Source organism: Onychomys torridus, chromosome 4 (assembly GCF_903995425.1).
Source record: "Onychomys torridus chromosome 4, mOncTor1.1, whole genome shotgun sequence".
NCBI classification, from domain to species: domain Eukaryota; kingdom Metazoa; phylum Chordata; class Mammalia; order Rodentia; family Cricetidae; genus Onychomys; species Onychomys torridus.
Window position 1 is genome coordinate 110,478,625 of NC_050446.1, and position 27,436 is coordinate 110,506,060.

Consider the following 27,436-nt stretch of genomic DNA (forward strand, 5'->3'; position numbering starts at 1 on the left):
CCACTGAGCTAAATCCCCAACCCAACAGCTCCATTTTAACCCTGACCTTCTTGCATTCACATGAGTCCCTATTTCCCTCTTCACCTTCCTGCCACTCCAAGCCTTAGGAAACAGAAGTAGGGAAATAATGATAATAATGATGGCCTCTTGGAGTATTTCCTTTTGTTTGTTTGTTTGTTTTTTTGTTTTGTTTTTTCGAGACAGGGTTTCTCTGTAGCTTTGGAGGCTGTTCTGGAACTCGCTCTGTAGACCAGGCTGGCCTGGAACTCACAGAGATCCACCTGTCTCTGCCTCCCGAGTGCTGGGATTACAGGCATGCGCCACCAACACCTGGCTGTATTTCCTTTCACTATAACTAAACACCTGACATTGGCTAGTTTATAAAGAAAAGATGTAGTTTTTAAAGATTTATTTTACTTTATATGTATGAATATTTTGCCTGTTTGTATGTATGTGTACAACATTTGGGCCTGGTCAGAAGAAGGCATCAGACCTCCTGGAACTGGAGTCATAGATAGATGGTTGGGTACTGGAAACTGAACCTGGATCCGCTGCAAGATAAACAAGTACTCTTAACCGTTGAGCCCAAGAAGAGATGTTTTTAGTTTTGTTTTTGACTCACAGTTCTGAAAGCAGCATGGCTCCTTCCACTCACCCCCTGCTTAGGTCCTTGTGCAGCTCCATGCATGGGCATATGTATAACAATGGACATGGAATGATCTATTTTTTTTAAACTTTCATACAGTATATTTTAATCATACTCACCCACCTTACCCCAACTCTTCTGGACCCACTCCCCTTCCCTACACATCCATCTTTGGGTCACCTTTTTTTAAAATCCTTCAAAACCAATTTGTACCATCCAAATATTCTCAGATGTGTGAGCTTCCAAGGGAGCATGGTCAACTTATCAGAGGCTACACTCTTAGAGAAAACTGTCTTGCCCTCTCCCAGTAGCAAGTGACTAGATTTTGTTCCATGACAAGGGTGAGATTGTGTGCCCAACTCTCCTCTCCATGCTGGGATTTGGCCTGGCCCAAGCTTGCACAGGTTTAGTACAAGTAAGTTTATGTGAGCAGCCACCCTGCTGTGTCTAGAAGATGTTTATTTGTATCATCCACCATCTATGGCTCCTTCTGTACCCACCCACTTCTGCAGTGATCTGAGCCGTGGATGGGGAATGTGGTTCCCTTTAGAGCTGAGCATTTAATATTTAAGTCCTGCTGCACAAGATGCAACCCATACCTGGCTCCAAGATAAGGTTAAGAACCTATGTCTACACAGATCATAGGTTCCAGGGGTGAACCTACTATTATTACGCAGATAAATGGACATAGTATTAAACAAACTTTTTATGACTTACAGTTATGTGCATAGATCAGTGCATCTTTCAACCCTCACCTGAAAAGCTTCTATTTGCAACAGGTGATAATTAACACAAAGACCCACAACCCCACAATGGACCAGAGTGCAGAGACTAAAAGAGATGGGTTTCTACACAACCCGGATGTAAAATGTATCTGGCCTGAAGAGTAATATTAGACCATCTTAATTATTAGAAACTAAACTTTTACTTAAAGAAAACAGTAACATTTAAAATAAAAATGCCTTGGAATGAAACAAGGTCTAAGTCCTCCAGTATTCTAACTCTCCCACTATTCTCATCCTAAACATAATGAAAAACAGCACTCTCTTTTACCACCACACTGGGTTTGATGCTGTTTCATCCCTCATTCTGGGATGCTGAGTCATCAGTTGTCTTTGCTGCTTCATTCGTGGGTGCATCTGTCCTGCTAATGATGTTTACTCATCACACAGCATCAGCACATCAGCCATCACTGTTGAAGGCAGCAAAGAGTTCTGGTGCTAAAGACAACGACGCAATGTTATATCCTCCATCACTAACTACCCTCTTGCTTTGAGGGTTTTCTCTGGATGTGCAATTCGTCTTTATTACTCAGTAGAAGAAAGGAGATTTGTCTAGTATATATGAAGTATCCACATTAAGTTAAGTGTCACCCTGAGCTGTGTGCTGCAGGGGCCTTTGTTTCTGGGGCAGGGCCCTTCCTTAATTCTGCAGCTCCTCTGCTGCTTCATGTAAATGAAGATGCAGTGACCTTGGGTTTGCTTGCCCATCTCTCCTTTCTGCCCTATGATTAAAGATGTGTCCAGGAAGACACAAAAGTGTTTCTTGTTCCCTCAACCCAGATCTTCAGCCACGTTTCGCAGAGCCAGCTGTTTTCATACAGCATGTTCTTCCAGAGGAGGGACACCCTCAATTAGGGTGCCATTTTTGGAGTGTCATCTGGGGATTTCCTGATGCAATTTTGAGATGCCCCATGTCTCTCTCCTTTAGATGCTGAGATGTCATGTTTTTTCTCTTAAATGTTTGTTGAAAAACCAGTATACATACAATACACAATATCCTGAGGTGGGGTGATGTTTGGATTACTAGTCATTGAACCAGGGCCATGTGCATGTGGTACCTACTCTAATGGCATCCTCCAAGCTCTGGAAAAGAAGGGAGCAGTATGAATGATGGAAAGTACATCCATCAGGCTTGAGAAGTAGCTTAGTGGAGGGCAGTGAAGGTCCTGTGTTCATTGCTCACCACTATAAGCAAACGGACAGTGAAAGTTGCTAGCTTCAGCAAATCTATCAGACCTCTTGTTACACATATTGTTAGGTTACCCTGTGGATGCAGTAAGTAGTGTGGGGGTTTTGTTTAGCCCGGATCCTGTTTCCCTGAGTAGCTGCTGCACAATGGAATCTTCTGGGGATTGCAGCTTAGGGTATGCTTAATTTGGTAAAAGCTAAAGTAGCTAACCCAAATCATAGTTATGAGACTTGTTTACATCTTTATTTACACTTCTTTGCAGCAGGTAGGAGCAATGTATGTTTCTTCTGTACATATCTCCTGATAACAGGGATAATAGAGTGGGGATTCTCAGGGAACCTTGGCCAGGAACAAACAAAAGTGAACACAAAGAAAGGACATAGTTTTTACTCAGCACCACACCACTGTAGTGGTTGTACAAACAAAAATTCCATGAGTTCTCTTAAAAGTTAATATCTAAAAGTCTGTTTATCTTTAGTTCTTTGGAATACCTAAATTAATGCTTTTATTGCTACATGGAAGTGAGAGAGGGGGTGGGAGCAATGAGGGAGGAAAATGGAGAGCCTCACTGAACCTTTTGGAAATGGCACCAAACCCAGAAATAGATAGTGAGGTTTTATTTGTTTGTTTAGTTTTGTTTTGATTATAACTTAGTACAGCATTGGCTAAATCTAGAAGATAAAAAGCACGTGAAAGCAAGCAAATTGGTTTCTATTTTTAAAAGGAAGGTTCTGGAACCCCAGTATCTGGAGATGTTAGCCCACTGGACAGATTCTGCATAGTCAAGAGTTAGTGTGAATGTTCTGTATCCGGCTGACCACTCAATGTGGCTACCAGGCAGCAGTCACACTTGCCCATGAATGCTAATCAGCATTTAGCTAGGTCTCACCACCAGTGCTTGTTAGAGCACACCAAAGTCAATGCATATACCCAGCCATGTCCCTAACCAAAACAACATGACACGAAAAAACAAATGATCCATTTGAAAAATAGACCCAAAACCTGAATAGAGAGTTCTCAAAAAAATGCTAAGAATTATCTCAAAAAATGACTGTCCATTGTTCATTGTCCCTAGTAATTATGGAAATTCAAATCAAAGCAACTTTGAGAGTTCATCTTATGCCAGTCAGAATGGCAAAGATCAACAATACAACTCATGGCCTTCACTTTGTCTTTTTATTTTTCTCCTTATGGGAGGACACTTGTCACTGAGTTTAGGACACCCCTGCCCCAATACAGAATGATTCCATTTTTTTTTTTGAGCTGAGGATCGAACCCAGGGCCTTGTGCTTGCTAGGCAAGCACTCTACCACTGAGCTAAATCCCCAACCCTCCATTTTTATCCTTAACTGAAATTTATAACAGTAGCCTACTTATAAGTGAGATCACATTCTAAAGCTTGTGTAGACAGGGAGTTGGGGGCGGTGGTATGCAATTCAGTTTTTGTGTGAGATGATAGATCTAGGTCTAATTTCATTCTTCTACATGTGGACATCCAGTTTTCCCAGCACCACTTTTTGGATGCTTTCTTCCTTCCCACTTATGTTTCTGACATCCTTGTCAAATCTTATATGGCTGAAATGATGTATGCTCTTATTTGGGCCTTTGGATTTGTTCTGTTGGTCTACATGTCTATTTTTGTGACAGTGCTGTACTGTTGTTATCAGTGGGGCTCTGTCAAATGTCTTAAGATCTAAAAGATCTAAGATGGTAGTCCCCCAGCATTGTTCTTTTCGTTCAGGCTTGTTTTTGCTATCCAGGGTCTTTGATGGTTCCATACACATTTTAACATTTTTTTTTTTTTTTTATTTCTGTGAAGAATAAGATGGGGATTTATTGGGATTGCATTGAATCTGAAAATAGCTTTTGGTAAAATGGTCATTTTCACACTTAATTCTACAAATCCATAATTATAGGAAGTTTTTCGTTTCTACTCTCTATCTTTTTTTTTAAGATTTATTTATTTATTATGTATACAATGTTCTGCCTGCATATATTGCTGCAGGCCAGAAGAGGGCATCAGATCTCATTATAGATGGTTGTGAGCCACCATGTGGTTGCTGGGTATTGAACTCAGGACCTTTGGAAGTTAGTACTCTTAACCGCTGAGCCATCTCTCCAGCCCCTCTCTATCTTTTTATAAAGAAGTTTAAAGTTTTCATTGTTTCCTTGTTTATACTTATTCTTGGATGTTACTTTTTTTTTGAGGTTATTGTGATTGGGTGAGTGTCTATGATCTCCTCCTCTGTGCATTTGTTATTGGCGTATAGAAAAGCTATTGTTCTGTGCAAGTTGATTCAGTATTCTGCCACATTGCTGAATTTGTTTATCATCTTTAGATATTTTCTGGTACAATTTTTGGGATCTCTAATGTTTAATATCATATTATCTGCAAATAGGGATAGTTTGACATCTTCTTTCCCTATTTGTATCCCTTTAATTTCCTCCTCTGGTCTTATTGCTTCAAGCACAGTGTTGAAAAGGAGAGGAGATAGTGGGAAGCCTTGTCTTTTCCAGATTACAGTGGGATTACTTGAAGCTTTCCTCCATTTAGGATGTTGTTGGCTATGGGTTTCTCATATATAGTTTTATTATATTGAGTTATGTTCGCTCTAGCCTGACATTGTCTAGGACTTTTATCATGAAGGCATGTTGGATTTTGTCAAAGGCTCTTTCTGCATCTATTGAGATTATCATGTGATTTTTGTCTTTAAGTCCATTTATGTGGTTTATTACATTTATTGACTTGTATATGTTTAATATCCATGGATTTCAGGATAAAGCCAACTTGATCATGATGGATAATCTTTTTGGTATATGTCTGTATTCTGCTTGCTGGTATTTAATGGAGCATTTTTGAATCTATGTTCATCATATATTGGCCTATAGTTTTTCTTTATTGTTGTGTCTTTATGTGGTTTTGATATTAAAATGATACTGGCCCAAGTTGTACATCCAGTGTGTCTCCCTTGTACATCTCATGTCCTTATGTTCATCATTGCCTCAAATTCACCAGTAACCATAGCAACTCTAACCTACAGTTGAAGAAACTTAGGCTGGTCACATTGATCAGCTTGCTCAACTTATACAAATAAATGAGTTAACAACCCCTGGCAGCTAGCCACAGTGACTCATGTCTATGATCCCAACACTTGGGAGGTGAGTTAGGAGGATCAATGCAGTTTAAGGCCAGCCTGAGCTACAGAGTGATACTCTTCTTCAAAAAACCAAAACCAAAAACAGAATCCCTAACAGTTCACTCTGGTAGCCATAACCTCTATCCTTGTTAGTGGGGAAAAAGAGAACATTGTTCAGGTGTTGACTCTCGCTTTTCCTTGTTTTTGTTGTCGACAACTATTTCACAGTCACCTCTTAAAAATGTAGCTGCATTCTCTTGCCATGTTCATTTCAATAGAACATTTATAGTTCACTGATTGTTTTTTCAGATATTGTGGATGCTTTATCCGATCCAAAGAAATTTCTTTCAATCACAGAAAAGAGAGCAGACCAAATGAGAGCCATGGGCATTGAAACTGTAAGTAGAAACTGTTTGCTAAAGACCGTTTGGTTGGGATAGTTGGTTTCCAAACAGTGACTGCAAAAGCAAGAGAAAAGTGATGGAGGAAGTTTAAAGAGGGTTTCCAAACCAAGCTTATCAGTCCAATAGTAGTTTGAAGGGTCTGCACAAAGGCAGCACATTTTGTAAAACATGGCCACCATCAGAAAGCCTCTTAGTCACCAGTGAGATATCTGGGGATATCTGTTACATTATAAATGAAATAGGGACTGTCCATTAGAAATTATAATCAAGGATGTTTTGTAACCCAGAAATGTCAAATATCTGAGTTCAGTGAGTTAATTAAATTGGCATTTATTACTAGATACTCATTTCTTTGTCCTTGCATTCCAATGTTCCCTCTGTCCATCTCTTTCTCTGTTGTAATTGTTCCTTTGCTAGACAGCTCAGGTTGGAGCACAATCAACTAGTCTCCAGGAACTAGAAAATATCCTGCCTGAAAAGGAGTTGAATTGTTTTTCTTTGACTAGATCTTTTTGTCCAGCATGAGGAAACCACATAATCTTACTCCCCTGAGACAAAGAGCTTGTTTTGTTTTGTTTGAGACAAGGTCATATTATGTAGCCTTGGCTGGCCTCAAACTCACTCTGTAGACCAGGCTGGCCTTGAACTCATAAAGATCTACCTGCCTCTGACTCCTTAGTGCTGGGATTAAAAGTGTGGGTCACCAAGCCCAGCTTCATGTAAAGATCTTTAAATATAGTAGAAGTCTGGGAACCTGAGGGGTTTATCATTAAAGTAAAAATATTTCTACTTTTTGTAGAATGTCATGCATTCCAGTCACTGGGGATGTTTCTGTTGCAGAGTGACATAGCAGATGTGCCCAGTGACACTTCCAAAAATGACAAGAAAGGCAAGGCCAACCCAGCCAAAGCGAACGTGACCCCTCAGAGCAGCTCTGAGCTCAGACCGACCACCACAGCTGCCCTGGGCTCTGGCCAGGAAGCCAAGAAAGGTAGGTGTGCTGCTAGACTCCTTGTCAACCGTGCAGTTTTAGCCTCGTTATAGACAGTCTTCATGAGGCATTTAGAACTGCCACTTTTGCCAACTTTTATTAGGACATGAGACTCAAAAACAGACTTAGTGGACAAGTTGCTTGATTTCCTTCCCTGGGAGGTTACTAAGGAATCAACATTTGTGTTTCATAGGCTAGAGCTCAAGCACCTTAACTGAACATGGTGTAATCCTTAGCTGTACATTATTTACTTTGGTATACTTTACAGCCAAGGTAGAGGAGCCTTTACTGCAACAGTGCTGATCGCTAACTCACCCTCTCTTTCTTCAGACAATAGACAGGGGGCTCATAAAGCAACAGAGTCACAAATGTCATAGGTAATTTCCCCATATATAGAGATTGGCTTAACTGTTTTTAAAAACATCAGACAGGCATTTAAAGACCATTTGCAAATGATTTTCTATGGATGAAACAACAGCTCATAAGACAGTGCTTCTCAACTGTGGGTCACAACCCCTTTGAGTGCTGGATAACCTATCTGATATCCTGTATGTCAAATATTTACAATGAGATTCATAACAGTAGCAACATTACAGTTATAGAGCAGCAACAAAAATAATTGTATGGTTTGGAGTCACCACAACATGATGAACTATATTACAGGGTCACAGCTTTAGGAAGGGTGAGAACCACTGTCATAAGAAGTGTCATCATACAGAATCATGTGACCCTGTGCTGCTGGACAGCCTATATATAGGGAAAAATCTATGCTGGGTATTTATAGTGGACTTCAGTTCAAGATGGCCAGACATCCATTCTAACTGAATCCCATTTCATATTGGCAGTTATATATTTAAAATATCCCCTTGACCATAAATAATTTGCTACACTCACTATGTTCATTTGAATAGTAATTTTTTTCTCCTAATGGTTTCTTAATGTGTGTAGTCCCTATTTACAAGTAAATTAATGCCCATGGTATAAGGAAATTAAGTCATTCATACACATACATACACAAAGTGCTAACAATTTAAGGTGAGATGAGGCAGTCTTTCCCAGCTGAAGCAGCCTGGTTATTTAGCAGGAAACTAAGTGTGCACTGAGCTTTGTGAAACAAATTAGAAAATGAAGCTGCACAAAAGTACCCAATTTATACTGGCCCTGCAGCTGTGTGTCTGTTCATCTCAGGAAAGAACTTGGAGTGGGGTAATGAGCTAAGCTAAGGCATTTCCTTTCCAGCCCCAGTCAGGATTAGCACTGATACTCCTACAGAGGTAGGCAGTGGAAAATGCAAGAGGTAAAGCCCATATCTCATCCTCTAGTCCATAGGGACTGTAGAGAGTACAGTATAAAGTAGTCCTGAAAACAGTGCAGCATAACCCACTTCCCAAGGCTCAAGGTGTCTGAAGCTCTAAATGAATTTGTACTTGGGTTTATAGATGCCTTTTCTTTGTTCAACAAGGCTACATTGAGAGGAACCAAGCAGCTGTCAATTTAACTCTAATTGTTTTTCCCCAGTTCACCCAAAAGGTAGGACTTCCAGGCTGTTTTATTTTTGTACCTTATTGAGGAGACTGGGGAGCCTACCAGACATCACCGCCATACTGGGTTCTACCAATAATAATAATAATGATAAAGGCCTATATACCTTTGGGGATGTGCATGAGCAGGGGAGGGTAAGGACAGTCTCTATCGCAATAGCCAGCCCAGGCAGGTGCAGAGAGGACTAACTAGTTAGAACAGAAGAGGAGACAGACCCCCCCCACCACCATCCCTACCAGCAAGGTCCAGAGAGAACTCAGAGATAAGCTCTTCATTGAGTTGGACCTTGAAACATAGGTCTGGCTCAACCAAACAGAGATGGGTAGGGAAACTGAGGGAAGGCCGTTACCTGAAGGGGAGTGGGCAGGAGAAAGGGGAAGCTGTTTACTTGCCCTGGTCTGAAAAGAACTCTGGGACCACTCTGAGAAGACAATGGAGGACAACATCGACAGTGTTGGCTTCAGGATTCATTACCAGTAGAGATACTACAGGCCTTCAAGAACCCTGGTACTCGGGACCATCTTCTAGCACTTACCACACTATGATTATGGAGTTAACCAGAGAAAGAGGTTGATACAGACATGTCCTTCACCATTACTGTGTCCCTGGGACCATGCTGGGAAAGATCTGGTGGTGTTCCTCTCTTAGGAAGCACATGGCTAATAAATGACTGAGCAGAGAGGGTGGCCTATGTTAAGCTGGAAGTAATCATGAGAAAAGAACCAGGGAAGAAAAGACTTAGTAGTTTGGATGTGGAGCTTCAAGAAAAACAAAACTCAGATGTGTTTCAAGAGACTTCAGGGTCACACTCTCTGGGTGGATGGTAAGAGCAATAGCTGAGTTGAGGGAGGGATGACCTTGGTAAAAAAATGACTCTGGCTCCTGACAGCACTGCTTTTAAATTGGTGTTGATATGAACATGCTCGAAGTTCTGTGTTAGGTGTGGAGGGGGAGAGGCAGAGGAATGAGGGAATAAGAACCCTCGTTTAGAGTGAATGACAGACATGAGTGAAAAATCAGAATAGCAGTCTTAAAATTGTGTAAGAATTCATTTTTAGAAAGAATTATTGACTTAGAGAAGTTATGATGATAATGTTTCTGTGCAACCAGGGATGCCTAGCTGCTGAGGCCAGAAGCCTAGTTATCAAACATAATAACTCAAGGCATAAAACGCATGTTCTGATAGCATGTCAGTAGCAAGCAATGAAGAGAGACAGGAGGGAAATGTAAGAGGGTACAGAGTGCTGTGGCCCCTGGAAGATCGGATGCCGAGAAGGAGGAAGTGAGAAATTCAAACTGTATCTCCTAGCTGTGCAGCTGCAGCAACAACCTTACCCACACTGCATTATTTCCTTTGATGTGTTAACAGTCAGTGCACTGGGGTCCTAGCCAGTTTCCAGGTTAGGATTTGAGAAAGCAAATTGTTTCATGGAGCTATACTGATAATATCAAAAGCTTTATGTAGTAAAACTGCAATTAGCCAGAACCTTTGGAATTTAAGGTGTGGATACCTGACCCACTTTCCTACCAGGCCAGCCAACAGACGTGCCCTGTCCAACATGGTAGCCTGTGGCCACATGGAGCAATGCAAGGGAGCTGAAATAAAGCTTGAACATTGAGTTCCTCACATACCTGCATTTCCACTGCTTGGGAACTATGTGTCTGTGGAGACCTCACACATAGGCTATCTCTGTTCCTGTCAGATGTCCTATTGACCACATTGATCTCAGCATGTATAACTAATTTTTGTCCTATAAAATGTGAGATTTTCCTAACTATGTAGGGGAATTAAAATTTTTTATGCAGCATTTGTATATTTCTCCAACAATGAAAAATGTCATCAAGGAAGGTATGCTATTTTTAGACTCCTGCTTATCAAGATTTGGTTAAGACCAAAGCAAGGAAAGAAAGTCTTGTCAGTGCAGCCCAAGTACTTAGGACTTGCCAGGTATATAAGGACCTTGCAGTCTCCTAAACCCTGTATTCTTTCTATAAACAAGAGAGCTGGCAGTCAAGAAGAGGAAGCCCTTGGCTTTGCAGCATTCACCTGCTGCCTATACTGCTTCTCTCCTTCACTGTGAGGTGGGGTGGGGAGGGGATTATCATACCAGACACAAGATATCAGAAAATGGCTCTGTACACCCTTCCTATCCTACCCTAAAATATCATGGAACCCAGCACTGATTCTTCCAGTCAAGACTTTGCTTCTACATCCACTGGATGGTGTAATTCTTAAAATGAATAAGACCTGAAAGCAAGAGCATGGGACTCCATACCTGTCTTTCTTAAATACATCCTACCTGCCTTTGGGAATCCCAATAGAAATCAATTATGCTTGAGTACACATTCATTGTATTTGCCTCCGATGAAAATCTGCAAACAGAAGCCATTAGGGATTCTTCTGCAATTGTGTTTGCCCTGACTACTCTGAGTCCAGCCTTTACTCAGCAAGCAAGCAAGCTAGCTGAGTGTATTCCTCTAGGTTCTCAAGACAGCATCCTTTAAATAGGGAGTCCAATTTCATTGTTTTCTCTGTGTTTACAACATTGCCATACTCAATAACATACTGCTTAAATACCAAGGTTAAATTCGTCAAAAAGAAGCTCACAAAGTCTTGCTTTTTGGTGATGGATGATTAAGATAGGAATCGAGTTGAAATTTAGTTGACTGATGCTGTGTACCTTAAATACAAAGGTAAAAAATAGCTACAACAGAACTATTGTGCCTGACCTCTATATGGGGTCATTTTGCCCATACCTAGTGCTAAGAAGGCTGGTTGTTTGGCAGTTATAGCTACTTCTGCACAATTGCCCTGACACTGTGGGAATTCCCCCACTGAAATGCCTGGAAGGTTTCAGGAAACCTCCGACACTCTGTGCTGACACATGTGAAACCACAAAGCTCTCTTCATTCAGGTAGAGCAACTCCTAAGCCATTGCACATGGGAGCTCCAGAGGACCTGCCTAAGGCTGCCTAAGGTTGGGGTTCACCTACCTACCTTCTTACCATGTCCTGTCCAAGGGCTATCTTAGAGCTTTCTCTTGTGATCTGCACTCTCTGAGTTATGTGGGCCTGAGTTAGATGCTGGTAGAGAAACAGGATTTACAAAACTTGATGATGGCCCAGTTCAGTGTGTTGCTATAGGAATGTAAGATGTTTCTGTCTGTAGCGTGAACACTGCTTTGGAAGCTTTAGGTACAGCTTTAGAATGGAAGTTTATATTGTCTGTTATTCACTCTAATTTCTAATGTACATATTGACATTTTGTGACTTTTTTTAAGGTATTGAACTTATCCCTCAAGTGAGGATAGAAGATTTAAAGCAAATGAAGGTAAAATGTTTTAACCACTTTCAAGTGTCCTTGTAACATGCATGTCAAGAAAACAGGTATTTTTTCCTCACAAAATATAGTTACTATGACTACCTCTGAAGAAAGGATAGAAGAGAGGATAGGAAAGAAGGGGAGAGAGGGAGGGGGAGAGAGAGAGAGATCTCATTTTGAATCCTCTTTTTCTCTCTGGCAGGCTTACTTGAAGCATTTAAAGAAACAACAGAAAGAGTTGAACTCTTTAAAGAAGAAGCATGCAAAGGTACAGTGGTTTTCATATACATGGGTGTACATTATGTCAATTCTTTTTTATTTTACTTTTAGCTATCTGATGAAGACCTACCACTTCTATTTTGTGTTGTGTACAGTGAACCATTGATTTCCCTGAATGCTAGTTAGAAGCTAGTTCTAGCCAACTAGATAGCAAACACGACCCTCATCTTACCTTACTGTTAACTGCTGGTGCCTTTGTTCCCAGGTCACTGTCCAATAGTTTATAAAACCATGTATGTGGGGAGCTCCTAGCAGGGGGCACCTCTCACTTTTCTTCTCAAGGTTGGGTAAACCCTAACTAATAACCTACTTCTGAAGTTTCTGTATTTTTACTTTGCATCACTAAGGAGTCTGTCAGGCAGGGATCAGAAGAATTCTTAATAGGTAGTTAGAAGTTTAAGAGAATACCAAGAAGTGACCCCAAGAATTCCCCCAATGAGTTGAAAGGGTTTTCAATTCTCAGGCATCATGCTTCTTACTGTCTTCTCTTACACAGGCAGGTGGGGTATGCAGGACTGAGGTGTGGTGGGGGGTAATGCAGATCTGAGGTCTGGTGGGGACATGCAGTACTGGGGTGGGGGCAGATGCAGAACTAATTTTCTGTCTTGAGAAGCCTAACTGCCTCTGTTGTCAGGATCCTGTGTGTCCTCTTCATGAAACACAAAGAGAGATAGAGAAACTCTCTTTGTCTGAAAGGACTTTGAAGCTCTTTCATGTCAACATTGCATGCTTGCTTCCCACTCTGCCCAGGCCCCCAGACCCCACTCAAACCTGTGCTTCCTGCTGGGAGTCAGGGGTAAACTTGCTAATGTGCCAATGGCATGGTGGAAAAGCTTGTTCTTTCTCCTCAGTTTGTTCTCCTTGGAGAGGCCAGAAATTATCCTGGCCAGTGAATGTTCCCTGTGTTATGGAATTGATAGTTAAATATGTTTACTGATAGGAGTCTTCAAAGACTGTTACACTGTTACAGACTTTCATGAATACCAATGTCTTAGTTACTTTTCTATTGAGTGACAAAACACCATGACCAAGGCAACTTATAAATGAAAACATTTAATTGGGGGCTCACAGTTTCAGAGGGTGAGTCCATGACCATCATGTTTGGGAGCACAGCATCAGGCAGGCATGGTGCTGGAGAAATAGCTGAGAGCTTACATGTTAAGACAACAACCTCCAGGCAGGCAGAGAGAGAGACAGATACAGAGACAGAGAGATAGACAGAGACAGAGACAGACAGAAACAGAGAGAGAGAAACTTACTGGGAATGGTGAGAGCTTTGAAAACCTCACAGCCCACCCACAGTAACACATCTCCTCCCACAAGACCACACCACCTAATTCTCCCCAAACAGTTCCATCAACTGCAGAACAAGCATTCAAATGTATATGAGCCTATGGGGTCACTTTTCCTTCAAACCGGTATACCCCATTTGTGAGATTCAGTTCATTGCCTAAAGAGGAGACTACACAGACTTTTTCTGTGGGGCAGAAATGTTTTAAAGGCAGAGATGTTTAAAGTTTGGATTTTATTTTTATTGCTGATAAAAGTTTGGACTGTGGATAGGCCACAGGAAGAGAAAAATGAAGTAATTACTTCAATCAGTAGGAGTGAAGTTGGTGCCCACATACCACTGCATAATACAACAGATTTCCCTTACTGAACCTCTGTCCTTTAGTGGCCTCTTGGCGGTCACTGTGTTGGTCAGGAAATCTACTGTGGCTGTAAAAACAACAGAGGGAACATCAGCTAAAAGTTCTTCAGCTCAATGCTCATTGCTGTTTGTATCTTCCTGGAAGAGTTCCTCTCAAGGAGCTGTTTTGCACACAAGGAAACCAAGGATCAGTTCAATCAAGCCCTTTAACCAGTGTCCAAGAGTTGGGGAGCAGCAGGGCTGGTAACTGAACCCAAACTTCCTGAGGCCAGGCCTGACATTCTTATGTTAATCATGTAGGGCATTAGATGCTTAGGTAAGTTAATAAGACCTTTTCCTTGAGTCAAACACAGTGACAACAGGTGAGATGATAAGGGTTTTCTTAATCCTGTGAAATGTGATCTACTCCCTAAAAGATGCAGAACTGTTGATTTCCTTGTCTGGCCTATTTGCTTGATGGGAAAGAGGCAAAGAATGTAAATTGTTTCTTTGTGAAACCGAGAGATACTAGTAGACCTCTTTCACTTCAGGATGCCCTAGGTTTCAGTCTATATATTTTTTCCTCTCTAGTTGACAGGAATACATTCCTTTCAGTTATTAAGCACTAGATCCCTTATGGCTAGATAAATCCATTACCTTTCCTTGCAGAAAGTAACTTCCAAGTTCTTAAAGCCCCTACATAAGGTGTAAACAAAGGTTTTTTTCTATTATTATTTTAAATTTATCTATTTTACATCCCGACAATAGTTTCCCCTGCCTTATCCTCCCAGTTCCCCCATCCCTCCTACCTTTCCCCTCCCCATCCACTTCTCTGTTTCTGTTCAGAAAAGGGCAGACCTCCCATGAATATCAACAAAACATGGCATGTCAAGTTGCAGTAAGACTAAGCACCTCCCCTTGTATTAAGGCTGGGCAAGGCAAGCCAGTATGAGGAACAAGGTCTCAAAAGCCAGCAAAAGAGTTAGAGACAGCCTCTACTCCCACTATTAGGAGTCCCACAAGAATACCAAGCTACACAACTGTCCCATATATGCAGAGACCCTAGGCCATCGGTTCAGACTCTTGTGAGCTCCTATGATCCCATGTTAGTCAATTCTGTGGGTTTTCTTGTGATGTCCCCTCTGACTCCTGCAATCCTTCCTCCCTCTCTCCAGCAGGAAACAAAGATTTTAAATTTCTCTAAATCCTGCTGTCTCACTTTGGGTAGATTTCCATAATAGCTTGGTAGTGTGCAGTTTTTGGAGGAAACATTAGCCTTGAGAATTCTCTGGAATAAGTAAAAGAGTTGAAATACAGTAAAATGTTTTCCACTGTATGTCTGCTTTTCAGGGGTCCTGTCTGAGTAGTAAACTGCATTTTCTGCATCTTTCCCATGCTTCAGAAGCTGAAGTCATACTGTGCATCAAGAGCTTATGAATGAACTCCTCTCCCATTATATGTACTTTGCTGCTCAGTCTGCTATGCATTAATTATATTTGTGAAGTCTGAGTTTGGGAGTCTTCCATAAAGCTAGTATGATAAACGAGACTAACATCTATGCAGTGCCACTTTGCATTACCCAAAACCTAAATAATACTCTCCACGGTTTAGACATGAATAAGCTGAAATTTAGAGGAGTGTTCCTTGCTGGGGAGAATTTAACTAGTCACATGCTGGTTACATACCCCTTACTACTTAGCACACTGTCTATTTTTATAAAGAATATTTCTGGACTGTTTGCACTGTCTCAAGTGCTTTATTACAAAGAATTGCTTTCTAAAAATTATACCTTTTTGTTTATAGACAGTCTATAATTGTTATCTATAATAATTAATATTTCTATGCTCTTAGCCAGCTTGTCAGATAAAGAATATATGAGCATTTATATATATTTGGGCTTAGCCTGCAAACAGGCTTGTCTTTAACACGGGCAAATGAAAACTAACAGAGTGGAGAGGGAGCATGGACTGTTACCACAGGGCATACTGGTTCTTCATCCCGTCCGACCTTATTTAACGCTCACCAGTTTTTCTATCTGCAAAACATTTTCAATGGTATGACTAGCCAATGCGTATATTTAAACATTAATTCTTTTTAAAAATAAATGTTCTATATTCTTGAGAGTTTCACATGTATATATAATGAAATATGCTCATATTTAATCCCATCTCCCCAGTTCTCCCAATGTATCCCTCTCCTAGCTTCATGTCTTTTTCTTTTAACAACCCACTGAATCTAATTAATGCAATACAGCTAATATGTTCTTGCATGTGGGCCTATCCACTGGAACAGGGGCAATCTACCAGTGGGAGGACCTCAAAAAGAATGATGCTATCATGTAGCATTTTGGTCCTGCCTGGCCCACGGTCAGGACAAATCTCTCTCACCCACCAGTCCCATAGCCACTCAGACCCAACCAAGTAAACACACAGAAACTGCCTGGCTACTGGCCAATCTGTTTTATTTATCAATCAATCATCCACAACACTATCAACTACCAGGTTGGGAGTTTAGCTCAGTGGTAGAGCGCTTGCCTAGCAAGCATAAGGCCCTGGATTCGATCCTCAGCTCAAAAAAAAAAAAAAAAAAAAAAAAAAAAACCACTATCAACTACTAATAGCAGTCAGGGGTGGGGGCAGGATAAGCACCTCCTCCATCTATGCAGGATCATGGTGCAGGTCTTATGCAGGTAACCACAGCTGCTATGAGTTCATGAAAGTGATGACCATGTCATGTCTAGAAAGTAGCATTTCACAACATTCTTCCACACCCTCTACCTCTTATATTCTTTCCTTGTCCTCTTCTTGACAAGAAGTCAAGAGTTATTAGAGATGCACTGTAGACAGAATTTTCTCCAGTCCTGCCTTGCCCAGCAGTCTGGATGAATCTCTCTCATCCGTGGTCCCACAGCTGCTTATAAAATAATTATTCAGAGGCTTATATTAATTACAAACTGTATGGCCTATGGCTCAGGCTTCTTGCTTACTAGCTCTTTCATCTTAAATTAACCCATTTCTATAAATCTATGTGTTGCCACGTGGCCATGGTGTTACTGGTCTGCTGATACCTTGTTGCTCCTAGAGCTGTGGGCTCCCCTGACTCCACCCTTCTTCATCTCGTCTTCAGTTTGAATGTACGGCCTAACCTTATATTGCCCTGCCATTGGCCAATGCAGCTTTATTTATTATCCAACGGGAGCCATACATATTCACAGCATATGGAAAGACATCCCACAGCAATGCACCCTATTTAAAGCTGAGTGCTCAGTCAGCACTTTGACCAATTATGAGTCTCTGCATTGAATGCTACCCACTGACAGCGGTGCCTACTTTTTCTGACCATATTTGAGAGTAGTCCAGGTCTATGGGTATAAACATAAATATTTAGAAGGCAATTTGACAAGGTGGCCATTTAACAAAATAACAATTGCAGGTTTTATGCTGGGACCTATGATTTCCTAAGCCCTGGCCTTTTGACTAGGATCACAGTACCAGCATGAAATTCCTTCTTGAGGAGCCTGCCTCAGATTCAGTCAGAAAGTGGCTAACTGCCCTGTAACAGTCATGCCAAGATTGTACCAATGGGCACATTTTATCTAGCAGATTGGTATTGTATCATGCATGGTCCAATTGGGTAAGGCTATGGATGTCTTGTTATCCCCCACTAGCCTACATAGCACTTTCTGGCACTATGAAAGCAGCCCAATATGGAAGAAGTTCCCCCAATCAGTTTATGCCCTATAGCCAGCCAAAATGTGTGGTACCTTCAGCAAGAGTCTTACCATGAAATTATGATTGGTAACCAAGGTCAATGGTAATCATCTTTGTTGTTTTGGAAATGTCTGAGAACTCCATGGCCAATAACACTTAGGGAGGTACATCATGACTTACAATGAAATTAGCATTTAATAAGTCATGTCTTCTGAGAATGGTATTGTCTACCAATGCCAGGAAATTTCATTTGAACTTTTTTTAAGGTATATTTTGAGATTAGCTTGCTATTAGTTAAAACTTACGTGAAACTTATTATTTCACAACCCAATTAAAAATATAATTGGAGGAATAGTATAAGACTACATGTGATATGAAAGAAGGGGATACTTGGGAGTTATAGAATTAAGCAGACATCTGAGTGTGGAGATGGAGGAGAGGAGAGGATAGTGGGTGAGCTAACCTAGGTATATACAAATGTTTGTTTTTAGATATCTTTATAAAAGTATGTAAAGGGGCACTATGATTATATTAGCTTACTAGTTAGCTTTTCCTTGGTAACAAGCCATCCTGAAATATATTGACAAGCCATCAGTTTAGCTTACAGTTTTGTGGGCCACTTGCGATGGTTTCAGCTGGAAACATTCTCTGATCTCTACTGGACTCTCATATATTCTGCCACAGCCAGAGTAGCAAGCAGTGGGCAGTTAGAGGGCTGCCTGGCTTAGGGGGCCTCTCCTGAACTACTTTCTGGCTCTGTAATGTAGTTGTTTATCTTCCAGGCAAGTCTAGACCTATTCAAATGGCAGAGATCCCTAAGTCCAAGTGGAACATGCCAGGCTCTTGGGGCTTCCAGCTCAGACCTAGCTTCCATCACTTTCTCCTCATTGAGTTGACTAAAAACAGTCCCCAATCTGACCCACATTAAGAGATAAAGGCTCTCCCATTGGAAAGTTGAGCAAGTCATATTATAAAGCAGGGTGAATAGAGAGGTGTAACTGTGGCTGCAGGTACTCATCCAACCACTGGAAAGAAGGCATCATCTGTCCTCATGGGGCGGGGGTAGCTTGACTAAATCACTTGGCATTTAAATGGTAGAGCCAGGATGGGACCTAGTTCAGCCTGACTTGAAAATACAGAATCTTAGTTACTTTACCCAGCTGCCTCTGGTTTTCCCCATATTGGCCTTTATTTCCATACTTTGTCATCTTCTGTATGGTCTGAGGAACACATTTTTAGAATAATGAGATGGTCAGGGCACAATATCGGTCTTTCTTCAGAACTAATTTTTCAGCATAGAATTGTTGGGCTAAGGCTTCACAAAGATGTGTTTTCTTGTACCAGCTGAGGCTAAGTTGAAGTCTCCAAGCAAGGTGTGGAAATACATTTTTTTCATGGCTATTTTATCCTTTTTTTACCCTTTTATTGAAAAATTTTTCTCACAGAATATATCCTGATTATGGTTTCCTATCCCTCGTCTTCCAGCACCCCCCCCCCCAATTCAGATTACTTCTCTTCTGTCTCTCATTAGGAAACAAACAGGCTTTGATTTGATAATGATAAAATATATTAGGATAAATAAAATATATTAAGACAAAACTAACACATTGGAATAGAACATAAAAAACACACAGAAGGAAAAGAGCCCAATAAAAGGCACAAGAAATAAACATAGATGCAGAGACCCACTCATCACAGACTCAAGAATCCTGTAGATGCTGCCTCAGTCTCTGTGAGTCCTATTGATTGACAAGGCCTTGTTTCCTTGGTGTTCTCCATCCTCTCTGGTTCTTACACTCTTTCCACCTCCTCTTCTGCAGGGTTCCTGCATCCTGCAGGGAGGGATCTGATGGAGACGTCCAGTTTAGGGCAGAGTGTTTCAAAATCTCTTACTCGGTATATACTGTCTGGCTATCAGGTCTCTGTATTCTCATATGCTGCAAGAGGAAGCTTCTCAGATAATGGCTGAGCAAGGCACTAATCTATAAGTATAGCAGAATGTTAGTAGGAGTCATTTTATTGCTATGTGCTTTTAGTACAGCTGTAATATTTGGTTTTACCCTATCCGCTGGGCTATCTAGTCTCAGGTTCTTGGTCACTCAAGAAGTTTTGGGTATGGGTTCCATCTTGTAGAGTGGTCTTAAGTCAAATCAGATTATTTATTGGCCTTTCCCGTAAGCTTTGTGCCACCATTGCCCTAACATATCTTGCAGGCAGGACACCATTGTAGATCAAAGAATTTGTAGCTGCATTGTGGGGTCCCATTTTTTTCTCAGGGTACATTGACCACCAGTCCACAAGGACAAAGTGGTAGAAGCAGTGACAGAGAGCTTTGTATGCAGCCTATGAACACAACAGAAATAGCCTTCCTGGGGAGACTGCTTCAGGGAGACAGCTCAGCTTTATTCCAGAGTATAGGGGATATATAGGATTGGGGACAGTAGCTCAGGAATCACCTAATTTGCATTAAACAGCACACTCCTATCATAAGGCTCCTAGTACAAGTCTTAGCTGTGGTGTAGGCAGAGTTTTTTCATCCTGGGAGCAGCTTCCAAATTACCACACTGAGGCTTATATTACTTATAAATGCTCAGTTGATAGCTCAGGCTTATTACTAATTAGCTCTTACAACTTAAATTAAACCATTTTTATTAATCTACATTCTGCCATGTGGCATGGGACTTTACCTGTCCTCGAGCAGCATGTTCTGTTCCCTCTATGGCTAGCTGGTATCTCTTCTGACTCTGCCCTCCTTCCCATCATTCCCAGTTTGGCTTTTCTGTCTAACTTCCTGACTGGTTACCAACATGTTAGCTTTTTATTAACCAATGAGAGTAATACATATTCAAGCATATAGAAGGAGTATTCCACAGCACTGTGGAAGCATGATCCTATTGTAAAGCTCCTAGCACAATGTCTAATTACCATTTGAGCAGCAGGGGGAAAGCTTCTCCCTGTGTGTGACACAGGGAACTGTGTCAAGGATTATACTAGAGATAAATCAGACATCCGGAACTAGTTACAGTCTCCAAATAAGGTTAGGTAGAGAGCAGGGCACCTTATGGGAGGGAGCAAGGAGTCCTCCATGTTGATGAGCTCAGAGAGAGCTGCCAGGCCATGATACACTGCAACCTCCAACCATTGGGATTGTGTTTACATTTCTCCTTTGGTAGTGCTTAGAGTACCTTCCTGTACCAAAGCCACTAGCACATAGGGGTGAAGCCTCTCTGTAGGCACAATGGAAGTTACTCAGCAGTTAAAAACGAAACCAAACCAAACAGACAAAATAAAAAAAATCATGAAATTTACATGTAAAAGGATGGAGCTAGAAAAAAAAAATCATCCTGAGTGAGTTAACTGAACCAAAAAGACAAATCTGGTGTTTATTTACTTATGTGTGCATATTAGTTGTAAAGTACTCAATAAGCAAGCTACAATCTGCAGCCACAGAAGTTAGGTATAGAGTAAGGGACTGGGCGGGGTAGTGGGGTGGTAGGGAAGGGCAGATAGATCTCCCTAGGAAAGGGAAATAGAATGGGTAGTTATGGGTGGTGGGAAGGTCAAGTAGGAAAGGAAAGAGAGAAGGGCAAGAGGGAGGGACTATGAGGAGAGACATCAAAAATTAAAGGCTATTGGAGGGATAGTATGGAAACCTATTACTGTAGAAGCTTCATAAAATATATACATGTATGAAGGAAATCTCTAAATAATGGGGGAGACAGAGCCCCAGCTGAATATCTGTTGTCACCAAATGAAGCTTCTAGTACCAAGAATGGGTTACATCTAATTGAGTCATTGTCCAAAGGAGTCCCATGGGGTTCCCCAAACAACCAAGGCTGTTTTCAAAACTATGGGTTACTCTCCACAAACTGACAGCAGAGCCATATTTCTGAAGACAGTGCCTACATAACTCATTGAACATGGAGATGCATTTTAAACAAGGATGTCTCCTATGTACATTTCCAAACACGAAGGTTAGCTACAAGGTGAAACAATGTGTGTACATGAGAATCTGGCATTTGTAGAAGAAAGCCCTGGAAATGACCCTGTGATCCAGTGGTAGGATATTGAAACAAAAAGACAAGGAAGAAAGGGGTAATGCCCATTGGAGCTGCCCTTGCCTGTTTATGGTCAATTGCTTTTGATTCTCGGAATGCAGCTGGTTATTAGCCTTCTAATGGTCTCTGGACTTCCAGAACCACTTTTTCAGTTTGAAATGGAAAGTAGGGTCATGGTTCTTAAGAGCCCATCAGACTAGACACAGAAAAAGTAAACAGCAATCCCACCTAGCATGTAAGTCTCAAGGTCCAAACCTAGGGTCACTTTCGCTAAGAGACAAGAATGCTTTTCAGTTGTCCATGTTGCTCACATCCTTAAAAGATGTTTTAAATCCCAGGCTAGAGAAATACTACTAGTAACATGATAGAAGAATGAGAATTCAGATACCCTCAGCCATTAAGAAGGAAGTAGCTAGGGGGAACTGATTTGGCTTGACTATAGTCAGAAAAGTGGGAGCATTTATTCCTGTCCAAGGTCAAGAAAGACTCAGTATCCACACCTCCAGAGTACGAGGTCCTGTGAAAACCATAGACCTTAACCTGCTTTTCCCTCCTCCAGCTCAGTCCTTTCTAATAACTTGTGGGGCCTGGAATGGCAGCTGTAGGCCTGAGGCTGTGGCGCCAACATCAAATGCATCAAATAAAGTACCTCAGAAACCTGCAAAAGTCTAACATTTTAGTAAAGCTACCAGTGAAAAATTTATCTTTGCTCTGCAAGCAATGTAATTAATACCATGAAGGCTGCTTCTGAACTCAGCAGTTATAACTCATGATGAGTCATCATATTCAAAACTTTACCTCTGCTAGGAGATTGGAGGGATAATGGCAAATTAGGCACCATATTCCGCTTCTCTACACTGTCCCAGTTCAGGAAGCACCCACATGGGTAATTTTCAGCACTGTAGAGGGGCTGCCACTTGTAAGCAAGACTCCCTTTTGAAGTGGTGTGTTTGTTAGCCTGGGGACTCCCCTTCTAGGGATGCTCTTGAGAAGGCAACTAATGTTGGGCGGAGGACCAGAAGTCTGCCTAATTCTCAGACTGCATTCCACACTGGCTTCCCAAACACTCCAGGGAAGCTGATGGACACAAGGCCAGACTGACAGTGTAAAGCTTTTCCGATTCGATTGAACTCCAGATCATAACTGTACATTTTTCCTGCTCAGGAGCACAGTACCATGCAGAAGCTCCACTGCACACAAGTTGACAAAATCGTGGCCCAGTACGACAAAGAGAAGTCGACTCATGAGAAAATCCTAGAGAAGGCGATGAAGAAGAAGGGGTAAGACTGCTGGTTAACTTCTGAAGCATCCTCCCTGGACTAGTGTGACTTTACACAGCCCAGCTGCCTCAGACCATGAAAGAACTTAGTGTTAGTGCGGTGTCATCATTAAAAATTAGTCCTAGAAAATGAGAGCTCCATTCATTTCCAACCCTGTGTCATCACAGTGGAGTGTGGCATCAATCACCTTAGTCCTGGTTTAAGGATGGTCTCAGCTAAGACCCAAAACCTTTAGTTCATGGTAATTAGTTATGATTTTTTAAAGGTAGATTTATCCAAAAGTAATTTTAAAATTAACTCTTCCAGTCCAAGAAGTGATTATAACTTTTTATTTTATAAATAATGTTTAGAGGCTTCAAAAGATATAGTTAATGGCAATTCACCACAGTCCAAAAATGATTTCTGTTACAGCCTATCACTGTTGATTGTTCTGTTTCACTATGCCTACACTCTCCTGGGAGCTCACTTTGGAAGGCACCTTTACTTTTATTACAGTTATATTTTCCAGAACAACACAAACTGGGCAGTATATGTGGAAACACAGGGTCCATGCAATCCTCCTTTTTTCCCATGGTTTTTCTTGTCTCACTGAAGCAGAGCCAGAGCCTGTTGCTTTAAAAGCATTTGGATATATTTTTTTAAGTGAATCAGGACAAGTTCAGCAGCCCATCACACACACTAATGGCAATATTGGGAGTAAATGTGGATGTGGGGATGTCTGGCCTCACGACCTGACATGAATAGGGGAGGAAGGAGTGTTTCTGGTTCTAGGATTCACTTTGTTGTGGTGGAGGAGGCAGGCAGGTCATTCTTATCAGCAGAAGCATGTGGTAGAGCATGTTCACATCACTCAGGTCCAGGAATCAGAGGGAGGAACCAGCAGCAGTCATAACCATCAAGTCCTGACCCTAATGACCTGCATCCCCCAGCAAAGCCCTGGTCCTAAATGACCCTTAGCCTTCCAGAATAATGCCACCTGGAAACAAGAGATGTAGGATGTGAGCCTCTGAAAACATGTCACACTCAAACTGTAAACATGATTTTTGCAAATTTCTGACCATATCAGCACCATTAACTTTTTTTTAAAAAGTCATTTTCTCATTTTTAATGACATCTTAAAATGTTGAATGTGAGGTGTAGACATAATACTATGTTTTAAGGGTGCAGTTTTGACAGATTTTTAGCTCTTTCCAAGAAATATATATATATATAAAATTTTGACATAATTTTTAACAAATATTCTATTTTCCCCTGGATTACAGTATTGAAATTTTCTTTTTTTTACTTTTTTAAAAATAATTTTTGTTACTTTGAGAATATTATACATGTATCTAATGAAATACAGTTATATCCACCCTCTATTTTCTCGCTCTGAATCTGCCATATTCCTCTCAACACATCTCCCTCCCAACTTCATGTCTTCTTTTTTTCCTTTTTAGCCCATTAAGTTCAATTAGTATGGTGCATATATGCATGGGTTGGTAGGGGCTCTTTCTGTAGTTTACTTGTAAGTTTTCAAACTCAAGAACTATGTGGTTTCTCTGCCAAGAATGATATTAGTAAGCTCCTAAATTTATAACAACAATGCCCCTATTATCTAATAGGACATTGGATAAGAACCCACTTTTATTCCATTATTTTTATTCTCAAGCATAAAATAGAATGAAAGTGATGTTTATCACTGGTTGTTCCAAAGGATACACTGGCCATGAAGCCATCCTCATGAGGAGGAGTTGAGGTCCCACAGTACATAGTGCCTTATGTCACCCTAGTTATAGGAGACTGAAGAAGCCTGCCTGTAGGTTTCTTTCTGAGTCCATGCTGCCAGATGCAGATCTGCCTCCAGGCTCCGCAGAGAGGATTTTCCTGGTACTTGAAATCCAAGACCTAAAAAACTCATTGAAAGCTTCCTCACAGCCAGTTATCAGATGTTTTCATCTACACAGCTAGCTCCAGGGAGAGCTTCCTGTTACTACCTGGACTTTTTGTTTCCAGGTACCCAAATGTCGGTAAAAGGGGAATTGGTTATGTGTTTGGATATTTCCATAAGGAGATCCATTTCTAGAACACATGCAGGTGACTTTGGATTGAAGATGGTCTGAGTTATGATTTTTCAGCTTCACAGTGGTGCAGGAAATTACCCGCATCCAGGAGAACATGAACTTGGGCTTTGCCTGGTTTTCTAGTAGGCAGTGGGATAATTTTGTGATTCTGATCAGCATCTCCCAGTCAGCCACATGAAAGGGGGGAATGGTTGATCCTCTGAGCATACTGGGTAGGCTAGCTGGACTAAACGCATCTTGCATTTTTGATATCTTCAACTTAAGGTGAGGGTTAATCAGACGTCATTCCCATAATCGATGAAGACGTTTTCCCTACTCCTAGTACCCAACTGAAGGAAATGATTCAAGTGGAAAAAGGAGCTTTACTGAAGTGCTCCCGGCCTAATTACGGGATAACTATCTCTCAAGAATGTTCCATTCAGTTTAAGGTGGCAGGGAGAAAGTGACTGGAGAAGACAGAGAAAGAAAAAGCTAATGCTGGAGAAATAATAAATGCTTCTACAAGGGCAAAAAAAATGAATAAGGCAGTGTGCAAAGGGGAATAATTATGCAGTCATGACTTCTTAATATTACAGGGATCCTTAGCTTATGCCAGCCGGTTAAGAATGCTGAATAAAACCCATCATTGCATTTACTGTGAAAGTTTGTCTGGAACGAAGCCAGAGGGAACATTTCAGCTTGCTGAATAAGACTGGAGAAGAAACACACACTGAATACCAGTCATTGAGAAGCAACGGGTGTGATGAGAGAGCCCATTTGCAGGGGAGAGTTTCTTTCAGAAGACGCTAGGTTAATAAACTGAAGCATTGTGAGCTGGGCTATCATCATAAGCCAGAGCATTCGTGCTGAAGACAGAAGCCCAGGTCCATTCTGCTTTCAGCTGTAATGTGGAACAGAAAATACCAGCACTAGAATGAGCAGTAATGGCTTCTGGGCAATTGCCTGGTATATATTTCCTGCTCAAAAGAGAATAAGAAGCCACCTCCTTCCCTGCCATGTAGTGCCAATAAATGCTATTTTCTTCCTCACTGGCATGTTTCAAAGACAAAAATCTTGCTTTATGACCAAAATGAAGGAATTAGAAATTCACTTCAAGGCTGTTTTCCACTCTAATAATATTTTATGGAATAAATAAAAAACAGCTTGAAGGAAAACAGGAACCAAAATGGAAACTCTGACAACAGACGATATACAAGGAAGTAATTGCTAGGCCTGGAGTATTTCTGTGTGCAGTTGAATTGAGTAATCATGGCACAGATAATATTTTCTAAGGTATAAATGTATTCCTGGAAAAATGGATGCTGCCCAATGAGCCATGGCATCACACATTTGATGAATATATTGTCTTCATCAGAAAATGTTGTCACAGAAGCCCAAGGGAGCTGAAAGATGTCTAATTTCTGGCATGCATTTTCACATCTCCATTTTCAGGGGAAGTAACTGTCTTGAAATGAAAAAAGAAACAGAAATTAAAATTCAGACCCTGACATCAGATCACAAATCTAAGGTAAGAAAATGCCCATTTTCACACAGTGACCTGAAGAAGGTATTTAATAGTTTATTTTAGAAGGGGCAACTCGGGATTGATCTGGTGTCAGGAAGAGCAGTGCAGAGTTGTCCTGGGAAGATGGGTCAGAGGTTTGTGTTTGCCTCAATTTCACTGTCTTTGAGAGGAGCTACTTCATGGAGCATCTTTTTTATCTTGCATGTAGAAATAAACTGATGATATATATGTTGTTTGATGATCCTGATGAGGCGGTGAGCACATGGGCTGGGAGGAGACACTGCAAGTACCACAAATACAAATACACTTCCCTCCGGAAGTGACATCAACATGACACGAGTGGCCAGACTGTGCGCGGAGTACTTGCTTACATTTTACCGCGTCTTTGCTAGGACTTTTAGGGTGAGAAAAATTAAGTTGATATTTTAAGAGTTGAGCCTAACTACTAGTGATTTCCCCTAAGTCAATGAAACTAGAATATTGAAAGACCTTAAGTAAGGTTGTGAGCCTTTGGAGACCTCAGTGCTAAGACTCGGGAAGAACACAAACATTATTTCAATAATAATACATTTGAAATTAAAAAAAACATTAAAGCTCTCGACTATAACACATACATCCTATGGCTATGTACAGTTTTATCATCCAGCCCCATGGCTCTAACACATGTATGGGCCACTCATGCTGTTCTAAATGGAGTTTTCCTTTTTGTTGTATATTTTGTATGGCAGGGACTGTACACCATTCTCCATTCTCTCTGTCTCTTTTTAGCTGGGATATGAGAATGAGTGCTTTATGCACTATGCCATGAGTTTTAGATACTTTTCTCATATAGAACAGAAACTTTGGCAATGGTATCAGTTTGCTTTGGCTGTGTTCTAAGCTGCCAAAATTTAATGCCT

At 41.1% G+C, this 27,436-nt stretch overlaps 1 protein-coding gene across 13 annotated transcripts in view; it reads left to right on the forward strand.

The window, feature by feature from the left end:
* Window positions 1-27,436, forward strand: part of Plcb4 (phospholipase C beta 4) — a 378,383-nt gene that overhangs the window by 335,627 nt on the left and 15,320 nt on the right. For all 13 annotated transcript variants that reach the window (XM_036183210.1, XM_036183211.1, XM_036183212.1 and 10 more), the window contains 6 exons: window positions 6,064-6,152; window positions 6,999-7,149; window positions 11,973-12,022; window positions 12,216-12,281; window positions 22,855-22,970; window positions 26,465-26,540. In XM_036183210.1, coding sequence (XP_036039103.1) covers window positions 6,064-6,152; window positions 6,999-7,149; window positions 11,973-12,022; window positions 12,216-12,281; window positions 22,855-22,970; window positions 26,465-26,540 — 548 coding nt within the window. The remainder of the gene's footprint in view (window positions 1-6,063; window positions 6,153-6,998; window positions 7,150-11,972; window positions 12,023-12,215; window positions 12,282-22,854; window positions 22,971-26,464; window positions 26,541-27,436) is intronic.